The sequence below is a fragment of the Dromaius novaehollandiae genome, chromosome 11 (genome assembly GCF_036370855.1).
Source record: "Dromaius novaehollandiae isolate bDroNov1 chromosome 11, bDroNov1.hap1, whole genome shotgun sequence".
Classification (NCBI taxonomy): Eukaryota; Metazoa; Chordata; class Aves; order Casuariiformes; family Dromaiidae; genus Dromaius; species Dromaius novaehollandiae.
Genome location: NC_088108.1, coordinates 6,683,162 through 6,707,973, shown reverse-complemented (window position 1 = coordinate 6,707,973; position 24,812 = coordinate 6,683,162). Strand labels below are relative to the sequence as shown.

The 24,812-nt window shown below is 45.2% G+C and overlaps 1 protein-coding gene across 4 annotated transcripts; it reads right to left on the bottom strand.

Annotated features, from left to right (window-relative positions):
• Positions 1 to 520: 520 nt before the first annotated feature.
• Positions 521 to 24,812, bottom strand: IRS4 (insulin receptor substrate 4). Of its 4 annotated transcripts, none has more exons than XR_010391012.1 (3): positions 5,550 to 5,764; positions 700 to 4,523; positions 521 to 587 (listed from the first exon to the last, which is right to left on the bottom strand). XR_010391012.1 is itself a non-coding variant. In XM_064518158.1 (3 exons), exons 1-3 carry the CDS (start codon positions 24,460 to 24,462, stop codon positions 4,519 to 4,521), a joined length of 3,609 nt encoding a protein of 1,202 aa, XP_064374228.1. In that variant the 5' UTR covers positions 24,463 to 24,812; the 3' UTR covers positions 2,108 to 4,518. The 4 variants fall into 4 exon arrangements, 2 of the variants coding, with proteins under 2 accessions (XP_064374228.1, XP_025971539.2); XR_010391011.1 differs by lacking the exons at positions 521 to 587; positions 5,550 to 5,764 and adding exons at positions 5,786 to 6,064; positions 20,973 to 24,812 and having other exon boundaries at positions 2,108 to 4,523; XM_064518158.1 differs by lacking the exons at positions 521 to 587; positions 5,550 to 5,764 and adding exons at positions 13,903 to 14,016; positions 20,973 to 24,812 and having other exon boundaries at positions 2,108 to 4,523.

Sequence of the window (24,812 nt, the reverse complement as noted above, 5' to 3'; positions counted from 1 at the left end):
CGTAATACTTCTGCTGCTATGGCTACTTCCACTAGAAGCACAAGCTGGGAATTACGCAAGAGATGGAGATAATTTAGTCTTTCCAGGGTATTTTATTGACAAAAAGCAGGACACTTATCGCTACTGAAAGGCAGGAGCAATGATCAAGCTCTGGAGAACAGTAACAGTGTTCCACATTTCAAAATACAGAATAAGTATCTAGAACACAGAGCATTTGAGGGAAAGGTGATTAATTTGTCCCATTTGCAGCATACTGGTGACCACTGCATAAGAACCACCCTAGCTGGCAGAAAGGTCAGGACTACCAGGTAAGTGATGGGCAGACTGCTGCCACTGCTGTGCCACGTGCAGCTTCAGCTCCCACCCAGCTAGACTGTCTGGGGAGACAGGCTCCCGTAACTGCAGCTCTTCTACAAGCCGAAGTTTTAAATTAACAACACGCCCCAGGGAAAACAAATCCAAAGCAACCCAAGTTAGGTGCATTTCTTTAAAAAAAAAAAAAAAAAAAAAAAAAAGAATTCTTACCTCCCGCGCATAGATAGAAAGCTCAGTGCTCCAGTTCTCCTCTGAGATGCTTCTTCACGACCCTTCACGGAAAGATTAGGGGAGAAAATTGTTTATGTAGACAGGAACACTGTTGTTACAGAGCTAGAAGAGGATGAGGGGATGAAAGAATTAGAATACAAGTTTTATCCTTACCTGATAAATCTCAAGTGGTCCTTCCTTCGCCATGCAGATTTTTCATTCCCTGTTATTTGATCGTTTCCAGGCCCATATTGCTCAATGAGACGCAAGGTCCATTAGAATTGGTCAATGTATTTTACAACACAAACAAGCCCTCTTTTTAATATGTAGTCTAGTGACTGCCTTCATATTCAGATAGGGAATCCAACTGCCTTCTGGTTTTAATTGAGGGCTTTCACCATGCTTCAGAAGTCCAGAGTTTTGTCAGTGATTCATCCAAAGGGGTTTGAAAAAATCAGTGCTAAGCTACGTCTCCCTGCCCCCTCCACCAAGCCCTCAAGCAGGGAGCAGATTTCAGGTCCAGTGAGACCTTCAGTCAAAGGTCTCTTAAAGCTGCTACTGTGAAGCTGTTGCAACAGTCTTGACAGTGTTTGGATAATTTTCACTGTTTGTTTACTGCTTGTACGGCTGTTTCTGCCATGTGTGAGAAGCACTGTTTTCTGCTGCTTCCCAATACAGACTGCGTGCTATAAAATGAGGCCCTGAGTAAGGGGGCTGGTTAGTCAGGAAAATCCTATTCTTACAGCAACCGAGTTTACAGAGACTTGTTTTAGCGTACTATTCCGAGTAACAGAGTAAGAATTAAACTAGGTATTTTTAAAGAAAAATGTAATCCAAGACATTTCAAAATAATCACCCACATTTATAGAGATCATATATGCTCATATTTATGGATAAAAGCATTTATATACAGAATTGTGGACACACCTTTCACATCAGTGCAATCAGACTCTGAAAAGGCACTACATTTTGTCAGTATTTTCAGAGTTAAGTTCAGTTGTTTTAAAAAGTGGGTGCAGTACTTGAAATTGAGATATCTAGATGGGTTTTGCTTTTACATACTGAGACCATATTTAACACACCTCAAAACAAAATCATACTACAAGATTTGCAACAGCAAACCAGGCTTGTTGCCTTTTACACTAAACTGCAAAGGCATCACCCTGTTTGACCTGCACTGCTAAAAATTCCAGGAGTATTTTTTGTAAGGAAACCTAAATATCCTATCACAAGCAAAGTGGCGAACAAACAGTTGCCAAAGTCTTCTGCATTTAAAGCAGAAGTATTACACACTGATTTTTTCCATTCAGAAACTCAACTGTTTACCAGCACTATGAACTACTACGAAGAAAGCTTCTGGGTGTTTTACTGTATATAACATTTTGCACTAAGTGGCAGAGAAAATTGGATAGGCTAGGAAACACTCCCCTGTAATAAGCTAAAAGATTCTCCAAATCTTCAGGGAAGCAGGGTGACAAAAACACTTATTAAAAAAAAAAAAAAAAGAAAGCAGCAGTAGCAGGAAGTGCGTTTTTGACACAAAAACCAAAGTTTGTTTAAAAATAAAACCCAGACACGGAGCTACATGAACACGTATTTACTGCAAGTAGCTCTATGGAAAGCCAAGTCAGATAAATATAAACACTATACAGAGCTTCAAGCCAGTCTCCCAAAACCGCAAACGCGATGTGTTTTACAAAGAAAACAATGTAACAATATTTACAATGGAAGACAAAGCCAGATCAATCAGCTCAACTTTAAAACAGATCTGTGAAGCAGAAATAGCAAATATAATGAACAGTTTCAACCATATATGTTTTAGTTTGTACAGACAATAACTGTCCAATATCAAATTAAATTTACAGGACAAACATTGTTCCATCATTGGTATTTTTGTACTATACAGCAGCATAAACGGGTAGCTGGAAGGTAGTATATATAGTGATATGTTTTACATATTCTGAAAATGTTCTTCCAGCACAATACTGAATAAATTAGTTGCTGTAAACTAAGAAATTCAAAAAGATTGCATATTTATTATGCCGTACCTGTTAGTATCTGTACCACTATACTTGAGGTTACCCATTTACTTATTTATTCAGCATTTAATAAATCAGTGCTGTATATTGTACAATGGCAGCCTCAGGGATCTAATACGAAATATGTCTGTAACACCATAATTTTCTTCAAAACAACCTTTTCCTTCCACATTAAATGTTTAGAGCTATCTTCATCCAAATTTTGATTTCTTAAAAAAGATGTAAAGCTTTAAAAAAAGCTGTCTACATATTGCATTATTAATTTACCAGACCAAACAAAAGCTATATGGCAAGACAGTATCATGGTCTATAAAAGTGGTCATATTTTTAATTAGTGTACGTTTAGCAGCAACAAGTAACTGTACCAACTTAAACTTTTCTTCCAGAATCAAAAACAGATCTGTGCTTTTAAACCCTGCAGCAACAGGTTTTCCCCTGTCACTAAGACACTGCATAAACAGATTGGTACCAACTATGTTTCCAAAAAGGTCTTCATATTTCAGTGACATGTACGTTTTAATACTACTCAAAAATAGATTTGGGTACACATCACCAAACATCAAAGTTGACAGTGTCTAATTTGTTATACAAACTGTACTAGTCTCTTAAAGGTTGTATGTTGGAGGTGAGGCAGCCCTACGAAACGGTTGTACAATATACAATGAAGAGGATTACCAGCTGTGTGGTGCAGTACAGCATGAGGATTCGCGTACCACTTCGAAACCCTTTATCAATCGTCAGTGCCTTGTATTATACATCGCATGTACCAACAACTAGAGTCACGCTCTTAAAGTTCATAGCAGTGTTAAAAGCCTAAACTCATTTCAACCCCTAAAAAAAAATCAGTACAAGAGTGAAGCACTTAAGCCCTGATTTTTCTACAATTTATTTAAAAAGTGTCAAATAGCCATTGTTCTCATTTCTTTAGGCAGGATAAGGACAGTTGATGAGCTGACTTTTTACTTTTTCCCATTACGCCAGGAAGGAAAAAAAAAAAAATAGTCCCAAATTAAAAACGGGACTTTGGTCAAAAGTAAGATCAATTAGGGTGGTTTCTCTTTAAAAAGCTACCGCTGACAAATATAATGCCGAAGTTACAGAAGTTGGATAAGACTCTGCACTTCTCCATTTGAATTCATGAACAAAAACCTCAGTTTACACAATTCATATTTATAAACAAGTAACTTGAGGGTAAGAACAAAAACAATCTACAAGACAACCAGCCCATTAATCCTACTTTGTACACACCAAAATTCTGAGCAAAAAATTCAGTTTAAGCTCTGACAGACATTTGATTTAAAATACTCTAGCCTATGATCAAGAAATACCTCTTGCACCATAAACGCAAAACAAAAAAAAAAAAAAAGAAAAAAGAAAAAAGGCAGAAGAGGTCTCTCCTTCACAGACCAGTTCAGTCCCACGGGATCTCCCCTCGAGCTCGTGTGCACCTCTCCCTCCCTCCTTCCACCCAGCCTCCTGGAGAAAGAAAAAGAAAAAATCTTGAACTGCCAAAATATTTCTAAACAATACATGTTTTACGCTAATCACTTGTTAATGTACCAGAGAAGCAAAACCCATGTTAAACAGACAATCAGAAACCAGCTTTGACTTCTCAGAATATAAATAAAAGCCAAATAAAGGGGAGAGGCAGGAGGGAGGGAGGGGGCGTACAGGAACCTCCCGGCAGCACGAACACTGCCTCCCGATAGGTATGGCAGGAAAGACCAAATTCCATCACCAAAGCACAGCTATGAGAAAATCTCAGTTCAAATTAATTCGACTGTAAAGAGCTGATGTCTATGAAAAAATTAAAAGGATGTGTGGCTATGTCCGTGCTGGTGGAAATGAAAGTAGCCGGCTGGAGCTGAGCTTTGCTTCCAAAAGCACCACACAGTTTCTGGAGTTACCAGCAGAAAAGTCTTCTCTTCCAACAATGGTTTCCATGGCAATGCAGTCAGTCTAGAAAGAAAGAAAAAAGAAAGTCGGTGACATTTTAAATGCAAGTTATATTGGAAAAAAATGTTTTCTAGTGAGGAGGATATGTGGAGCTCATCCATTGCAGAAGTGACAGCTGCCGAATGCAGAACACAGCTTGCGCGGCGGGGAGGGGACCCCACTAACAGGAAAAAAACAAAAACCTGAGCAATCTGGAAAAAAGCAAAGTCTGAAGCAACCACGAAGCCCTGCCGCGCACCGGAGCCCACCCCAGCTCGAAGCCCGACACGCGCAACCCGGCCTGCAGCGGTGCCAGACTGCTGCCCGCCCGCGGGAAGGGCCAGAGCTCAGCACTACCCAGCGCCCCTTCCCTGCCGAAACGCCCCTCGGAGACCTCGACAGCCTCCCCGGCAGGGTCACGTGCCTGGGGGAGCCTGTTCCTCAACTGGCGGCAGGGGACGAAGGCAGAGCAGCGCTGCTCACCAAGGCCTAACTAGGGCTGTGGCAAACACACCCTGCGCAGCAGGTAGAAAAGCGCTGGGCAACGCCGGCCGCAAGCGGGGAGCAGCGAGTGGCAGCAGCTGCCGCCCTGTCCTCGACTTTTCAGGAAAAAGCATGATTTAGTTATAATAGGAAACACCACAGAGTTGAGTTTTAGTGAGTGGTTTTTTGTTTCTGCTTTTTCAAAGGAGATAGCGCACTGCACAAGAAGCCCATCACTACACTAGACAGTCATCTTTCCTGTGGTCAGCAGAACACGGTGCCTTCCAGCTGACTGAAAAAGGGCAAAACGCAAAGTGCTCAGTAAGGTAAGAAAATAAGAAATCTTTTATTACAGGCAGATTTGGTTGGATGGCAAGGCAGAAACGGAAATATGAAGAGAGGAGGACCTCGAAGAGCGCTAGCTCTCCAATCAAATGGGCATAAATGGGTCCTCAGCAAGGTGCGAACGCCCCAATAGGTCCATGACACGGGCAAAAATTGATGCCGAGGGGGATCTGAACGCTTTCGGCAGTGGTGCGAACACAAACTGAGGAACACACAAAGAACCTTCAAGCTCATTACGAAACCCTTTCCGCTTCCAACGCGACTAGCTTGAAAGATAATTTTTAGTCTGGAGGAACGCCATCAGCCAAATCATCGGGTCACGCCGTCGCCCGGTCCTCAGAGACCGCTCTCCTCCGCCGTTCTTCTGCCCTCCGCTCCGGACACAGCACTTCCCTGGCTGTGAGCCTCCTCCCAGACCTCCGGCACATCCAGCACTGCCTCCTCCGTTTGGCACTGACCTCCACGAAGCACACGGTCTACAGCAGGTCTGCTCTGCCAACGTCCCCAGTCCTCCTAGCGCTGTGACAGCTCCTGAGTCTTCCCGCTACAGCTAGAGACAGCGCTTGCAAAACCTTCCATTTTTGTCCTCAAGGTGAGGACTGAGGGCACCATTTTCTGCCAGTTGCTTGGTTTTGGTCACTCTACAGTCAGATCATCTACCTCCCCTCCAAGCTGTGACATACAGGTCTGCAGGGATCCGGCTCCTGCCGTTACATGGAAGAAGGAAGCCGCAACTCCTAACAGGAGAGAATTGGCCTTCAGAAAATATCAAATACAGAAGCGTAGCCTACTTCTTCCTCCGTAAGCCGCGCAGTACAAGCTGTCCCGCCGCGCAGCCAGACCCCCTGCAGCTGAGGGGCGCGCGACACGGCAGCGTGCCACTGCCAGGCAGCGGGAGGGCAGCGCGGGCTGCTGCCACGAGAAAGGGCGAGATGTCGAGCTTAATCCCGGCTGTGCTGTTTCGCCTGGTCTAAAGAAAGACCACGACTGCACGACTGCCACCGCAGGAATATTCCGAGGAAAACGTGGCCATCTAAAGAGCAAGCAAGAGTTATGTATAATAAGGCAAACCTGTATGTTTACTTACATAACCAATCATAAAGTATGCACTTGTTAAACACACCACGGCTCCACCCTTGCCTAAGTTAGCCCCACTGAAATCACAACTTCTTTAAAAACACCGTCCCTCCCAAACACGGCTCAGACGAGCCGCCCGCGCGAGGCGCCCGGGCCCCCAGCAGAGCCCCGGCTCCGGGAGAAGCGGAGAACGCGGCAGGGCTGGAGGCAGCTCCAGAGGGTGACGTGGCCTTCAGGGCAAACTCCCCTCTCTTACCCTTACGTAGCCCCCGCCAAGGTTTGGGGTGCCGAGTTTCATTTCAAAAATATATACTCATCCCCAAAACACAGCAACTAAGTTCTCACAGTCCAAGGCAGACGGCCAACAGTACCTACACAATACCGAAAATCCTGTACAGCAAGTTCAAGGTCACTGCAACCATCAACTGGAGAAACTCTCCCTTTGTATTATTTCACAGAAATCTTAAAATAAGATCACTACAAAAATACTCCCTGTTAAACACAGAGGGTAATGTGGTTAGCAATGGCTTTGCTTTCACAGAAGTAAAGCTATCAATTTTGAAATAGTTTTCCTCTTCAGAAAAAGACGATTTTGCTGTAGGACCGAAGGATGAAAACACGCACCCCACTTTGCAAGGAATCGCCCCTCAGCGAGGGGAGCGTTACAACAGCCAGGGCTTCTACTTTAAGCCTAGGTTCAGTAAAAATTAACATCTACCAACACCCTCCACCCCCTCCTTGTTTGGGACCTACGAGCTTAGGCGAAAGGCAGCTCGGAAAGCGTCCGGGCCTTTGTCGGGACCTCTTCCCTCCACGCCTAACGCGCGCGGCGCCCCAAAGCTGCTGGACAAGTTATTCCGATCTCGCCAAGCGCATCCCCAAAGCACGTCGGACAGCTCGGCCCCGCCACCCGAGCAGGGCGAGCCCACAGCACGCAGCTCCGCGTTCACGCCTAAAAACTCCTCAAAAACTTTTCACAGACTTCTGCCAAATTACATCTAAAGTACATGGAGGGGAAGAGCTTAACAGCAAAAACCTTCTAACTTTGATTCTTTGAACACATCTGGCAAAATACAGAAGAAAGCATAACTCTTTCTCAAGTAAGCTCAACAGGTAACACCAGCCCAAACCGACGCAGAACAACTGCCAGGACATCAGAAGAAAGTACCATCAACTGAGCTTCACCAAAACGTACAAACTCCCTGGCTTCCCTGGGGCAAATACGGGAGCTTTACACCACCGCGCAGGGCCGCTCCGGACCTGCCTTTCACGCCCCCCTTCCCTCAGCTCTATGCCACGGAGTTAAATGATCTCCATTTTCCTCAGTTTGTCCCCCCTGCTCCCCGTGGGGATGGGGGACCCGTGCGTAACCTGAAGGAGTATCACGTAAACAGTACCTGCGAGCTGGAAACACGGCCTCATAAAAGCCTCGAGCATTTGCATGTGTGTGCACATATATACATACGCACATATCTATATAGATATGTATATTTATCAGGGTTTTTTTCCTGCCACGTCCCCCTCCGGGTCCGGCACGCGGCTGGGTGCAAGGGCCACCGGAGCAAGCGCCAATACCGCGTCAAGGGCACTACCAAGCTCTGGTTTTATTTAACTAAAGGCACCTTTACAAAGCAGGGTGAGTGCACCTTCCCTTACCAGTGAAAGGGCTGTAAAATGGGCTTAGTGTAAATGAGAATAAGGCCAAGATCTGTTGTGCTGCTGACACCCTCGGCTAATTCCTGGTTTTCCACCTCTGCAGCACCCAGCTAGGAGACCCTGTGCCAACGGCTCGGGTTTCTTAGCGGGATTGCAAGTGTGCTCGTGCATTAAGCTCCTTGGCCATTCTTTCCCCCTCTCCCCTGAATTTTTTCCTTTTTTTTGAGTAGCCAGTAAATGAAGTTAAAATAATGCAAGACGCAAAGTGCTTCAAAAAAAATAACACAGCTTTTGTGAAGTCAGATGGTCTTATTTCAGCCTTCATAACATAGGATTCATCAGGCAACATTTTTCTAAGTTAACAGTGAGAACATGAGAATTGCTGGTCAGTGGTAAAAAACAGATTATTTGTGTTTCATTATTGTATGAATGTATTTGACTCGACACTGACTTACTCAGGGAACAGCAAAGGAGGCTGTCAAGTAAACAGACAAAAACTCGTGTATCAGGAAAACGGATTACCACGAGTGACCAAGCTAGGAAGACGGGACCAAATCTCAAAGCAGCTCGTTGGTTCCTTTGGGTTCTTAAAACATAAATGCCACTGAAAAAAGTTAGTGGCCAGACCAAACATGACAAGGCTGAAAACAACTTCACTTGCAGAACCAATGTAAACATGTCACTATTCTGGGGTTTTTACGAGTTTTTCAAAGGAAAAGCTGCTCAATCTACTTCCAAAAAACCCCATCCCACCCTCCAAAAAACACAACGGGAAGGTAGACAAGCTGATCGACACAATTAAACAAGCAACAAAAAGCTGAACTTGAAAAGAGAAACCCACCAAAACTGCACACTTTAAAAACAGTTTTGAAAAACACAACTTGAAAATGTTTTCCTAGCACCTAACTGGGCTCTTCTCCTGTCTGATACAAACTCCAGCTTTTTTAGGAGTGTCTATACAAAACCATCTTCCTTTATTCAAAGTTGAGCTCTGTTGACTCAGAATAGGGGGGGACAACACAAACTCAATTTCCTATGAACATTTAACATGGAAAACAAAACTCCAGACAGCATTAGGCATCCAAAAATTTTCACAGATCACCTCTCAACATATAAACCCAGTTTAGAAAATTAAAACCACATTGCCATTACATAATACAACTTTTTTTAAAGATAAAATCAGATTGAATATACCGATCATAAAACTGCACAGCTCTCAGAATCTTCCTAAAGGGTAAACCAGAGAAAAAGCGCAGGAAGGACATGCGAGAAACTAAGAAGGGCAAATATTTAAATGTGAATGGCAACAAGCCATCGCTCAGAAAAATGTTTAGTTTAAAATTAAGAAAAGCACTGAGAAAGAGCTCTGCAAAGTTTCCAAGCAAAAATAATCTATAGTTTTATAAGAATTGGGGGCAGAGGATTAGATTAGTCTTAATTCCTTAGATGGCAAACAGTGTGTTCCACCTGAAAATATATCAGAGGAGAATATACCCAATTTACACTTTGTTTTCCTGTACTGGAATTAAGATACAATAGATGGGAAAATCAGGCCACTTCAAAGCAGCAGGACCGAAGCGTGCTACGGTTCGGACCTCCCATGTGCCATACGCACAACGGGCGCACGTGGGGAGGAGGGGGCATTTACCCAAATACATTCCTCACAAACTGATGGGAAAGTTTTTTAGCATCCAAACTTTCCAAACACACACTTACTATCCCAAGCCACTTTCCTGTTTCTCCCGGCTCCTGTTCAAACGGCACGGCGTTAGGAGTTGCTAGGCGTAAGCGGTGTTACCGGGGGAAAGCCAAATTCCTGCTCGACTTGCACGCTCCACCACCGCACGTACAAATGCACCCCAGGAACCGGTGCACGCGCGCTTCGGTCATCACATATGCGCTCACTGTACCTGGGTAACCCACCAAGGCCCTGACCCACAAAAAAAAAATCCTTTTTTGGGAAATACGCCAAACTACATGCCTACCTATAAGTACATATTTCAAGTAGTTCCTTCAATCAGCAACAAAGCAACAACATTCAAATTAAGCTAATGATTATACATATTTTGTACCTATAATTTGACTGATCTTTCCACAAGCAAAAAAAGCAAAACTTGTTTAAAAAGGAGTGTTACACAACCCACTTTTCACTGGATAAACTACTTAAAACCATCAGTAACAACACATCCCAGTATGTTAGGCTGCTTTTCTTCCTCAAGCTGTACGTATAAAATTTGGAAGACTGAAAGTTACTCTTGCAAGTAATCTTCACCCACAACTGCTCATTCGAGCATGGTTCACTGTTCTCAATGCTTAACATTTTCACGAGTTAATAAGCCTCTCCCATGCTTTACCATCATTTTTATTTACTTTGCAGAAATGTCTTATCTTGTGCAACAGCGGCTTCTTTTTCTGTTTTAATAAACAGTAGTGAAGTTTCTAGGAAGGCATTATGCACCCTCCCTAATTTCATCGCCTTTACTGATACTATTCCTAGAATTAGGAAACTTTCATGCAGTTTTGGCAGGGGCATAACAACTTAAATTGCACTGGACAGCTTGACAAGGCTCTTTTTTTTTTTTTTTCTTCTCTCCAAACTAAACTTCTGCTCTAAGTACAGCAAGACGATACTAAAATTAACTTCTAAGCAGCTGAAAAACCATAGCTTAGAAGTTCAAAACTTCAGATTTTCACGTTACAGAAGTATGAAAAAAGATTCTGCTTGTTCAAAACCAGCCTCCCTGGAAGGGTATAAAGATACTGTGACTTATCTCCTAAACTGCAGAAAACGTATAGGTACATTTTTGCAGGAGAAATCATTCAGATGGCTTAAGACAACACCACCTGCTACGGTTCCCCATCCAGCCCCCTGGATGCCACCAGTTGTTCAGAAAATAATAGGGAAAAGAAAACCAGACAGGTAGAATAGCGATAGTGAACACCACGTGCAGTCCCCGCGTGCAGAAAGGACATCAACAGCCGGACGAGCTGTTTTCAGAGCTCGTCAAAGGCAAGGGGCAGCTGCCTCGGGGGACAGCCAGGTAACAAGGACCCTTCAGCCTCGAGAGGGGTACTGGGACAGGAAACAGGATTATCAGGAAATTAAAAAGTTATACTGCATGTCAGTGCTCTGCGTGGCAGGGAACGTGGCGAAGAGTGAAGAGGCTAAACGTATGGCAGAGCAGAGCTTGATGTCCACAAAATAATCACAAGTGGCATGGAGAAAACAGATAGGGGTTCGTTGGCTCTTCCAATGCAAAAACTAGGGGCTATCAAAGCTGGTAGGGAGCTGAGCCCGAAACAGCAGAAAGGGCTTCATGCAACGCGTACAGGATCTCACCAAAGGCTGCTGTGGATACGAAAAGTTTACATGGGTTCAAAGAGAGATCGGAAAAGTACTTGGAAGTAGTATCTATACAGGATTATCAAACAGACAGACTGCATCAGGCTCAGGAAATCCCCCAAGCTGAAAGAAATCAGAGGCCGGAGTACGCTTGCGGGGAAGCATTACATAAACTTGCCCCGTCCTTCCTCCCCCGGGGCGGTGTCTGCTCACGGCCCCTGCCGAAAGGGGGGACAGGAGGCCAGCTGGGTCCTGCACTGAACGAGCAAAACCGTCCTCAGGGACACAGTTAAGAGAGAAAGGAAAGTGTCACTCAGGACTAAGGAAACAGCTCCCTTCTGCTCAAACCACCCCTCTTGATGTTTCCTTTCTAGAGCAAGTTTCACACGCTGTAGTTCTTCTCTTCCCAGCCCCTTTAGCCATCGGCAATTGAAAGTGTTCAGCAGTTTCTCTTTTTCTTTCACCTCTACCACCATAAAGGACCGTCACCGACAGAGACGCGCTCCACAGCCACGCACCCGAGCAACGACGGCCTCGGCGCAGGCCGGCGTCTCACCCAGCCGCAGCCGGGCCGCCGCAGCCAGGCCCCTGCCCCGCTGCCTGCACGAAGCCCCCGCCAGCAGCCCCCGCCCGCTGCCGCGCAGAGCGGGGGCACGCGGCAGCTTTTTTAATTATTATGCTATCGAGTCTGCGTTAACATCCGGATACCCAAAGCACTGGCTTATGCAGGGGATGAAGAAACGGTTCAGACTGCACGTGTGAGGCAAGGTCTTCTCACATCATAGCGCCCGCACAAGACAGGTCGGGAACACACAAAGCGGACAGAGTTAGACCCTGTTGATTCACAGACGAGCTTTAATCAACTAACTGAGTGCAACTCTTGTTCAGCATTTACCCCATGGAACACGTCACCATTAATACTTCAATCATTTCTAATACCCTCTGCCCAGAGACGCCTGAACAGAGCCTCACCACAGCCACCTTTTCCAGACGCAGCCCCCAGCCACCACAGTCTGTTCAACCTGACCTACCCACACAGAAATAAAATAATTTACACCTCTCAAAGGTAGACTTTTATGCTCTGACTTCCACAGGCTACTCTCAAGCAGCTGAAAGTAGCACAGGAGAGATGAGCGGGCACCGCTCCAGACCTCGTTGTTTAAAGACGGACTCCAAAAGCTGCAAAGCAGCGGTTACAGATCCTCGAGGAGAATATATCCCCCCAGCGCACGCTGCCGCCTCCTCTTACCGAATTATCCCATCGCCGCCGCCAGAAGACTGCCCGAATCCCAGCGCTGCAGCTACAAAGCTCCTGCGGAAAGCAGGAGAAAATGGTAACGCTAAGGCAGCTCCATCACCCTGGCTGCTTCAGGAGCAAAGTCTCCACGTTACATTAACTGCACATCGCCACCAAATACACGGGTCCTGGGCTCCTTCCTCATCCTCAGTTACGCATCCCTGCACCCTTGCTTGCGTCAAATTTAACTATCACATGGCTGCAGGAAAACTAACACCCCCTTCACCCCTCCCCCAAAAGCTCCTCGTTCCCCATCAAAAAGGGAGAAGTAAATATTGGGACGTGCTACTATTTCAGAGATCTACGTTGGCCCACATTCCTCTTACCGAGATTAATATCCTGGCTGGTGTCCTGACATTTACCTCATCCTCTCCAAGTCATTTAAACCGTTACAACCACTATTTATAGCTCACTACCTTCCATCGTTCCCTGCCATGCGTCCACCCTTTCAAGTGTCTCTACCCGCTTCCTCTCTTGCGGCTCTTCTGGGCCAGCCTTCGCCCCTTCCGCCCGGCTGACTCGCACCTTGACTCTGCCCGTGGGGGCAACCCTGATCCTTACCTTACCCTCCACCTCAGCACCTTAAGTTTCATCCATCTCAAGTTTCATCTTTTACGTTGTAAGCACTTGAGGATGGAGACCAACACATGTACATTTGTGACATGGTACGCTGGACTCCCGTCCCGCCGACTTTTTTAGGTTCTACGCAAAGTAGGGGTAGAAGTCATGTCTGGAGAGCTACAAACTTTCATTAAGAGTCAGGTGTCATAAAACTGTCTAATGATCTCAAGATCAAATCTGTTCAGCTTTTCAACTCATTTCTAACTGTTACACTGTTCACCACAGACTGCAATTTAAAACCAGCTTTTTCTTAAACAAAAAAAAAAAAAAAAAACCACACACCACACCACAACACAGAGCTAAATGTAGATGCCATATAGCTCCAGAAGTGTCTCACACAAAAAAGCAAAAATGGTGGAAATTTAAAGTCAACAGTGGATCGCTGAATGCTATTACTGAAAACCCAAAGGATTACAAAGTTTTCTAACAAATAAACCTAAAATACAAAAAATTCCATAAAGCAAGAGGTATCTGCTCAGTCCTAACCAGTATTACTTCAGACTCATCTATTTGTAAACAAGTCAGAAATGGGACAGAGAAGTTAGAGCATATTCCTACCTCTGTGTTGACAGAAGTTTTACCTGCATTCAACCTGAGCTGAAGAACGCTCTCGGTCAACCCAAGCCAAAGACGCCCAGATGTGAAGGGAGGCCCCTGTGCACCAACGGTGGTTTGTCTCGCCCACGTTAGCATGACTGTCAATAAGGTGCCACAAAATTAGAGAAGCCCCAATACTTATCAGCAGCTTAAACAGGGTTTTCTTTCTAAAAAAGTTATCACATGGCTCACCCTGATTTTTTTTCTTGGTCTAGGATATGATAGGTTCTCAATTATTTAACGAGCTGCCTGCTTCATTGCCATTAAGAACTCATCAAACTTCGGGTGTCTTAAGAGATTCCCGAAATTCCCAATTTTTCCAACCAATTCTCAAGACATTTCCGGCTCCGGCTCTCCAGTATTAAAAAGTTATACTGCAGACTCAGCTGTTCAGCAAGAGCTATAAACAATAAAGTAAGCTGGCTTGATGTAAGGATGGGAGTGGAATCCCGCTATTCCCTGTGAAAGGAGGATATCATTCATTAGGAAGTTAATAAATTTAGAAGCAGGTTTAACTGGTTTCTTGCACATGTTTTGGTATTATTTCCCATGATTTCCAAAAGCAGAAAAACTGTCGATATCCTCAGGCATTCCACAAAACCTTTTCTACTGAAAGGGAAACCTCTCGCCAAATAGTTAACATTTATCAGCCCTTCATTGTCTAGCTAAAAGGAGAAAGTATTTTTATATAATTAATGCCCTAAATAACAATTCAATTTGATATTTATGTAGGTTTACTATATAAATGTAAACAATACCATGAACACAAGTATTATTCATCTTTTAGTATTGATCAAAAAGTTCTGAATTTGCTTAAGTCACATTAAATTGTACATTTTAGCCAAAACTATTAATATTAGTATAAACCATCTTTTTTGAAAACCCCTTCTCTCATAAGATTAAAAAAAAGATAACACCTCCCTGTGTTAAGTCACAAATCACTGGCCCAGGACACACAGACACACACACACAATCTGAATTGCAAACATCCAAACACACAGCAAAAGTACCAGAAAAATATGGTTTTCAAGTAAGCACCACTTGTCCCTTAAGATACAGTTCATGATTTAACCAGGTCAGAAAAATTCTTGCCAACAGTCTATTACGCTGCTGCTCTCGGGGTAATGCTACACCTGAAGCAAAATCTGCACAAATCCAAACACTTCTAATGATCCCATTAAAGATCACTTAGATAAGACAGGGGCAGGATGTCGGTCCCACCTGAAACGCCTGCGAGGAGTCAGGCTCCTTCACTTTTGCCTTCCCGCTGCCCTCGAGTACGTCACAAATTCCGACCGAGCAAGGTTCTCAACTAAATCCTCGCCAGCTCCAAACGTAGTGACCTTTAGATACAGGGCCAGAACAAAACTTGGTGTTTTCTACTCTTGATCTGCGAGGCAGGGCTTTAAGGACTTAGAAATACTACAGTTAAGCTCTGCTTTAACCTGTACGTGTAACTTATCATTGGATAGTTGATAACATGCAAGAGCTACAGGTGGAAATAAAAAGGCAAGCAGTTCACAGGGTGGGCCATAGGGCAGCTCTCCAGGCAGGTCGTTACGGACCATTTAAGGATGAGTCAGAATAAAAACTGTTAAGTTTTGAGGACAAAACAGCAATAATAAAGCACCCCCTGGCTCCAGAAAGCTTTCCTTTCCTGCCTGCCTTTCAGTTTGATCACTCCACTTTCCTTCTGATTGAAGGACGACACATCTGATCAAAACAGTATTTGAAATAAAATTGTAGAGTTTTTTCCTGGTTTAGATCAGGGGAAAAAAAACACTTTTTAGCAGAATCAACAGACTGGACACTGTGCAGCCTGTTTTGGGAGCCCCACAGCTCCACAAACAGAGCACACAAGCACACCAAGTTACAACACAGCACTATAAACTCTCTCTAGTACCATCCAAAACCTCAGGTTAGCAGCCCTCCCCGCCACCAGCAATCATTACGGAGGAAACTTATTAAAGATCCTTTCATAAGGAATGAGCATACGCAGGGTTTTAAAAAAACCAAAAACAAAACAACAAAATCAGCAGTACCTCCTGCTAACGTGCCCCTGAACATACAAAAAACCCCAAAGAAACATCGAGTGACAGACCATCCCGGCAACCCCGGGCTGCGACACCGCCTCGGAAGGGCTCGCGGCAGCTTTTGGCACACCCGCTGCGGCTCCCACCTGCCGCCCCCCGCAGCAAGGGGCACACGGGGCCCCCGCGCAGCAAGGGAGCGGGGAAGGCGGCAGAGTTTTACAGGCAAAAATAGAAAGGGCAATAACGTATTTAAGGTTTCACTCAGAGACTAAAAAAATAACCCGCAGTTTCAATGAGTGCTGGATTACTCCCTAAGTTCCGACGTCCTGCAGTGGTGCCTTCGCGTACAAGACAGCTATGCTCAAGAGCCGAAATTTAAGGCTTGCAGCTAATAGTCATGTGTGTCCTTTCTGCAACTATGGATTTAAAACCTGGACAAGCTGATTTCCAAAAGTATTTTAACACTCACTGCAAATAAGTAGTCCCTCTTAATGACAGAGGAGCGTTCTTATTTCAGATTTTCTCACCAAGGCACAAGTAAAACATAACTGATTTTTGGTCAAATATGTCATAATTCACTCCCACACTACAAGACAAAAATCTGTTCTGCCTTCAGTAGCTCACATACTACTTGAGAAAGTGATCTGGTGTATTTTTAAGCATAGCAGTAAGTCACTCAAGACTGTTAAAATGGCATCTGCTACAGTAAAACTTTTTTTTTAAGAATTATTATCCCTACATTACTTCAGAGATTAGGATACATGTCAGTGTTCAGATATATTTCTGCTGGGTACTTCAAGCTATTTTTAAATGGGCCTGTGCCTTAAGTATTCTGTCGATACAAAAGAGCCTCAGTGCGAAGCAAACTCTTAAAAACCACTAGTCTGAAACCCAAAAAGCGGTTATTTGCCTGGTATCTAGTAAACTGTAATTTACTATATTAGTAGTAGCTAAAACTTCCAGCTTCTGAATTTCTAAATATGTATATTGCTCATTATATTCTTCATGATTTTGCATTTGAAACATGCAAGTTACCATGAAGAACGTGGACAATTTAGTATAAAAGTTTTGCTTTAGAACAGTACTTGTTTTTCTCTCTCAACTCTCCCAAAGTGTACACAACATTTCTTACGCAGTTTAACACAGCAGTAGATTAAAAAGGTGAGGATCATTTAAATTATAATCCTGCACTTTGGAGAACTTTTGAAACAATATCTTAACAGCTTATTAGAATATCAGGTAGCGATAAGATTAAAGAGTGGGTGTAAAATAGGTGGGTTGATGTTAAGCCGAACATTACATTTACTATGAACAGTCTGTTTTGTTTTTTGGAGGCCATGGTATCTTTGTAGGTTTAATATTTCTAATTAAGTCTGAAGAAACATAGTAGTATTATACAGGACCCATTATGCAGTTTATTACCGCCCCGCTCTCATTATCCTCCTCAGTTTCTACAAGGTCCAATAATAAGGTATACGTTAGCTAAGCCCTGTTTGAAGTAGCTTTAGTGTTCTGTACTCCTAGCACAAAATTTCATGACTCAGATTCACGTAATCAAAACTGCAAACCGCTTGCTTCAATATTGTGCAACAATTTCATGATGAAACTGTTTTGCTAATGACCTCCTCAAACTTTAAGCATTAAAAATCAAAAACTTTTACTCGTTTTATCATCACTGTTTTCCATGTAAAACCTCCGCTCAATTTTGCCTAAATTTAAAACAAAACTTTAAGAACAAGGCAGACCTACTTCCCACTTTGAGTGAGCACCCTCCCCCTCCTGCAACCATTTCATGAATGGAGAAGGGCAAGAAAAAAAAAAAAAAAGTGATTCACACCAGTGAACCTGAACCAGAAGTAGCTTGGGACTCACAACGAGGGGGCAACGATGCATTGGAAATCGCGCTCCCGTCATATCACTCTCAGCAGTTAGGAGAATGCAGCTGAGTCACAGAACACAAAATTCCATTTAAGCAAACAAAAACGCAAATAATCAGAAGTTGGGAAATGCTTTCCTTCCATGTAAAACTGTACGTTAGGGAGAAGAGATTGAAGTTCCCTACCAGACAGAATTTAGTAAGTCAGACGTAGCTCCAGTTTTGGAAGTCAACGATAAGTGTATCCGCTAAATCTTTTTCTTAAAAATGGATTTAGCCATACAGAAATATTTTTCAGGCAAAGAGACTACAGAGTGGGATGTAAAGGGGATGAAAACACAATATTTAGTTGCGCTAAAAGTCTCCAAAAGTATTAAAAATATCAATTACACATAGGTACACTACACCATGCCTCTTCAGGAGATAAGAGGTTTAAGAGTGAGGATTTATCTTCATGATTCAAAATAGAATTTAGAAGTTTCTTCTGGTTCATATATTACTTTTAAATATTACAATAAAAAGCTTCATTGTAGCAGAAACTGATCAGCTGTTTAAAGAATACAGACTTCTAAAACTCTGCTTGCTATAGCTCAGATACACTATCTGGTACATGAATGAAAACTAGCATCTCTGTTATAAACTTTATAATCAAAAGTGTTAAGCTGTCACTAAGAAACAGAGGTACAGATGTACAGCATCAATTTATCATGCCGTATTTAAATCAGGTGAACTACTGCTAGCCTGCACTATTCTTAAATCTGTTCACCCCTCCGAGAGGCACCTACAAGCGAACAACATCCACATCCCACTGGCCCTCCTGTTGTATACCACAAATATTTTATGCTGTCTTTGTAGAAAACTGTTAGGCCTTGTTTGAAGCAGGATTTTGGTGGGTTTTTTTTTGTTTTTGTTTGTTCCCCTTCTTCAGACTAGGGAAAAAACACACCAACTTAAGCTCTTACTATTCTCATGCTTAATTTCCTGCCAGTTTCCATGTTTTCATGCAGTTTCTTTCACTTCTAGAAATGAAAAAAATATATTGAAGACAAATTCACAGCAAAAACATGAGCAGCAAGTCTCTTTCCTCCCTGTAACTTGCAATAAACATGGAAAAAAAAACAGCATGGGGCCGTGGATATTAACTGTAGCAGTAACGAGCAAAGTGTTTAACACAAGTACAATTTCTAAACAGAGTATCTCTGAGAAACATTTTTAAATGCAAAACTTATAGTACAGCCAAAATGAAGTCATCTTTGCTCTTTTTTCTCCATTTTGTAAGAAGTTATACTTTACAACACAGATTTTAGAGCTACATGGGGGGAATAAGATTGAGCAGGAATTCTGCCGTGTTTCTTTTTTTCTTTTTTTTTTTTTTTTTTCCTTCTCCTTAAGCCAAATTGACTATGGCAACCAGTGTGCCTTTGACTTAGCAGGCAAATCTTTGAAGTGCTGAAAGACTAACTTTGGAAGAAAGCACTTCTTGGACTGGCAACTTTCAACGTCTTCTAAATTTGATTCCAACCAACAAAACGAAGCAGGGAAATAAACCACGGAGGCAAACCACACATTTCTGAGCAGCCCCAAGCAGTGCCGCCAAGCAGTGCTTCGAATGGCATGCTAGCTGAGTCAGGCTTACACCTTCCACTATTAAAGGCTACACAATTTTAAGCTCCTACAATACCTTCTGCCTTTAGACACTCAGTTTTAAGGGGAAAATGGGAAAAGCCTACTATTTTAGCGTTTAAGACTACAATAAAAAATGTAAAACCCAGTACTGGTCTGTCCCTTTACTGCTTTCTCTATTGACAGAGAAGTGGACAAATATCAATGTCCAACAGCGATTAAATATTTTCTTTTACTAGTCATCAATTATTGACTACACATATCTTTGCAAAGAGAGGAAAACATCATTTCCAACACATAGTTTTCTATTTGGGTATGTGAATTACTGTGAAAAAGCTGAGTGGGTCACTAATAGCAAAACATGGATTATGCCTCCAAAGAAACTGTTACAGCACAGTACAGCACTTGCATAAAGCACTGCTGTTTAGTCAGGGGACGGGGATCATACCACCAACAGCTAATTACTATTTTTTGCGTCACCATGACAGCAAAGAGCTTATCGTATGAACAGTAGCGTCCCTTCTCTTTCCCATAGTCTTCCTCCCCACCCCCAACAGCCTTATTTTTTATGCATACCTCTGAAACTTTGTTGCCTTAAGTCTGGTCAGACTTCACTGATCACTGGAAAACTAGCGGTCTACACTCCCAAGCGTCCGACCTAGCAAACGCCCCTCAAAGCCTGCTCTTGGTCCTGCTACAGGCCACCCTCACTGGCTGCTGCAGAGGTGGACAGCTGTGCGCAGCAGGAGAAGGCCATGGACCAGCCTCGCCCTCATGCGGACCAGAAGGCCGCGATCTCGGAGGGCTTCGGCTGCAGGAGCTCCTCATCGTCCCGCCCAGCCACCCAGAGATGGCTTCTCGGCAGGACACGAGGACACTCTGGAGACCAGAGATCAAAAGGAGCGTACCAGACCTTTAGGGGGAAAAAATTAAGAGTTCTGTTTACCTAATCAAATAAATGTAAGCAGATTTTCACATAAAAAAGGATCCCACCTACATTTATTGAAATAGACAGATCTGAAAATCCCCAAAATTGGAAATTTGACTTTTAAACCCCATTTAGCAATTCTCAGCTTACCCTATCCAAGAAATAAATTACAAAAAGTTCAAGTCCAAGAAAGAAAAAAGAAAAGGGAAGACTCATCTAATTACAAGGAGGGAAGAGAAAAAGGGAAAAAAAGTGGGTTAACATAACTTCAGGACAAGATTCCAGGATATAAAACATGATTAATGTTCATACTAGCAAAATTATATTATAAAAATCTTGGCAGAAGACAGCTTGATAACACATTTAACTGCCTATCAGAAGAGTTACATCAATCTATACCATTTAGGCCAAGGACCATGTCCTGTATTTGTTCAATGGTTTGCATACTGTGCTACTACTAGACAAGCTGTACTAGAATAATACAGAAGACTGTAGAAACATTCACCCTGTTTTGAAGACATTTTGATATTAAGTAGAGGATCTAATTGCTATAGTTAAAAAAGCACAAAAGGAAACTGTTTCTAAGTTACAAACCTTTTCTTGCAGCGTTACACTTCAGACCCTCGGACCTGGTGAAATCTATGCTTACGTAAGCTCCACTGTCCAAACTCGAAGTACCATTTTGGAGATGGCAAGTTGGTGTAGCAGTACTTGCCTCACAGCTTATAGGATCATCACGTAAATTCAGGGCTATGTAGTTTAAGCCATTCTGAAATCCAGTTGAGGTATCCCTGGACATTTTGCTTTCCTGACCATCAGAAATGTTTTCATCCGGTTTTAACCAAACATTGTCAAATGAGGCAGAGCTGTGTCTTTTGCTACTATCGGTAAAGAAAGAGGAGGAAGTAGTCACAGTCCCAGCAGAAGAGAACGTCTCAGAACTGTGTCTCCTTCTGCCTTGAGGATCAGCTCGAATCACTTTGGGTCCCATAGGAGGATCGGAGCTAGGAACAGAGAAGCTACTGCTACCAGCATATCGATCAACGATGCACAGTCTATTAACTATGGAAGAAGGACTGTCTATCTTTACACCGTTGTCGGATTCAGAGGCAAACGGCCGAGGTGGCGTTGTCGCCATGTTGAACGTCATCTCCGTGTAATCATCAGTCCTGTTACTTGCAGCGCTGACACAAGCGGTACCAAAGGAAAGCCTAGCATAGTCAGCATTCGGTTGGTTTCCAGGAATACTGGAACTTGCATAAATTGTAATATCTGTTAAAGAGTTGGACAGTTCCTTTGCTGCTTTTGGCGACTGTACATCCAAATCAACGCTCATATAATCAGAAAGCGGGGACTGTCTGTGATCACTGCTCGAGCCTAGAGATGATGGTGATCCTTCTGCAGATAAGGAATACGGTGTATTACTTGCCTTCTCATTAAAATCAATATTTATATATTCACCAGGACTAGCTGGCTCAGGTGGAACCGTACGATCGTACATTCGTGGGATAGTATTACTTCCTCTCGTACCTAAGGGGAGTCTTGTAGGCCTAGTAGCCCTGTTCTGAGTAAGTCCTTCATCTGAACCTTTCACAACAGGCGATTTAGAGATGCCATTAGCCAGAGCTTCATTGTTGACACCTTTTACGTTTTCTGGTCCGCCATATAAAAGTTTTCCAGGTGAAGACATTGGAACATACTCACTGTGGTCACCATTCTGTCCTGATAATGCCTTAAAGCTTCGGGGCAAAGAAAAATATGAACTGAAACCTTTGGAAACAGAAGTGGTATGAATATAATTTGAATCACCGGGGTGCTTTGGAGCCGAATTACCAGGTGACATATCCATATACTCATTGTTTATAATCTTCTCATTACTTCCTTTAGATATAAATCCAGTTAAAGGACTTCGGACAGGTGAAGAGCTAGCCTTCGGAAACATCATCATATATCCTCTGGAGTCAACCTGAGACGGCGACCACGAATTGTTAATCTGTTTTGGAACAGACACACTTTTAGCAGTCATTGGCAAATAATCAGCGTTGCTTGATAGAGAAGATGCAACTCCGGGCATCATTGGCATATACCCATCATCCCTGGCTTTACTCCTGCTTTGGTTACATACAGAATCAAGGTTAGTGTCACTGTAGTCAGATTCATGGTTATCTTTCAATTTTGGTGACTCAGAGTAAAGTAATCGTCCATGATTTCCAGCAGAATCCTCATCTAACGAAGCGGTAGTCTGTGTTGTTTTCTGCTGCACTGCTACAGAAGTTGGTTTAGTTAAAGAGTAAGTTCTTTTCCTGAAATACTTCTCAGCCTCCATATAATCATCTCTTGAACTATCATCTGCTTGCTGCTTACTCATGGACATGTACTCACTCAAACAGTTCTCTTCTCTGATAGGCGGTGTGTTTCCCAGGGAATCCGGTGTATTACTCCTGACCCGAAAGTACCTGAAATCTCCAGGGCTAGAGCCATATTCATCCGAAGAGATAAATCCCCCATCACTTGGGGAGCCACAAACAGATGAGCTAGAAGGCCTGGTCAACATGTCTGAAGCAGAGCCATGGCCACTACTGGAAGAAACACTGATGGGACTCGTAGTAGAGGGAAAATGTGACACTGGCAGCGAAGCAGACCGGGTGTGATAAGAAGAGCTGAAAGCTGCTCTCACATACCTTCCGCTCCCTTCTTGCCGGCCCAGATTCATCCTTGCAGTATTCAGATGGATCAGACTCCCAGTCACTGACCTGAAAGGTCTCGTCATCGTTCCTTCTCCTTCGCTGGACGTTCTGAAGCGATAGGAGCTGCTGCTTTTGGTGGTAGGTGGAGTCCCTCCAGTGACGCTCTCAGTTCTAGATCTCCTCTGCAAGCCCGTCTGGCTGGGGGGCAGGTTGCCCAAGTGCCTCCTAGTGGTGATGAAAGAAATAGGATTGGTACCACTACCACCACCAGAAGACTGGCTCTTGCTTCTGGGCCTGAACTCTGCAAAGGCCTTTAGCGCTTTCATGGTCTCCAGAAAAGTCTCATGCATGTTCTGGGCGACCACCGAATCATCCACTTGCATCCAGAGCTCTCCAGGTCCAATGGACGCAGATCTGCCCACTTCGATGAAAAAGAAGTTCTCCGAGTGGCCGCAGCGGCGGATATTCATCAGCTGCAAGTGGACAGAGGGCACCTCCGAGTTCAGCTTGACGAGGTGGATGGCCTTGCTGGAGAGGCACAACCTGTACACCCCGGTAAGGTTCTTGGTCTGCCCCAGGCCTTTGGGCTTCACGTTGACCTGCCACACCTCCTTGAAGACGGTGCCGGGTCTCAGCGTGGCGCCGTAGTGCTCATCGTCCTCATCCGCCTGCTGATCCGCGTGGTCCTCCTGCTCCAGGAAGCCCCTCTTGCTCTGGCTCATGAGCTCGCTGATGGCTTGGTACCAGGCCTCCTGCTCGGCCTCGTTCTCGGCCAGCATGGCGAAGTACTCGTCCTTGGTGTACAGGGCGATGATGTGCTTGTGCTTGGCGTCGGCCCGCCGGCTGACGGTGAAGCACTGGTAGAGGGGGATGACGCGCTTGGGCGGGGGGCAGCAGAGCGGGGCGGCCCCGCCGGCGCCCGCGGCCCGCAGGCTGCTCTTGAACTTCTTCTCGCTGTCGTAGTACTCGAGGCGGGCGGGGGCCAGGTGGCTCTCGGCCCGCAGCACGAAGTAGCGCTTGTGGCCGTGCTTCTGCTTCCGCAGGTAGCCGCACTTGCGCACGTCGTCGCCGGCGGGCGGCGGGCCGGGGCGGGCGGCGGGGGGCGGCGGGCCGGCGCGGGCCGCGGCGGGGGCGGCGCGGGCGGCCTCCGGGCCCGGGCACAGCGAGGCGCTGGGCGAGCGCCGCAGCAGCAGCAGCAGGTGGTGGGGCTGCGGGGACGGGCAGCGGCCGCCCTCGCCCGCCGCCGGCTCCCCCTCGCCGGCCGCCGCCGCGCCGGGCACGCCGGGCTCCTGCTGGGGCACGGCTCCGCCTCCCGGGCGGCGGGCGCCCGGCTCCTCCTCGCCGCCCCCGGCCGCCGCCGCGCCGCCGCCGCCCGGGCCATTCATCCCGCTCGCCATCTTAGGGGCCAGGCAGGGTCCGGAGCGCCGCGGAGGGGACGGCGTGGGCAGCGCGAATCCGCCCTCACCGGGGAAGCGCCCGCCGCGCCGGGCTGCGCATGGGGAGCCGGGCGGCGCCGAGGGGCCCGGCGGCGGCTGCCTGCCCGCCCGCCCGCCCGCCCGCGGTGCGGAGCGGGATGCGCGGTGCGGTGCGGTGCGGCGCGCCCGCCGCCCCCGTCCGCGCCCTCCCGCCCGCCGGCCGCGCCGCGCCGCGTCCGGCTACTCGCACTCACACAGGCAGCCTCGGCGGCACCACGGCGAAAACATCACGTGACCCCGCGGAGGGCGGGGGCGCGCGCCGGGAGGGAGGC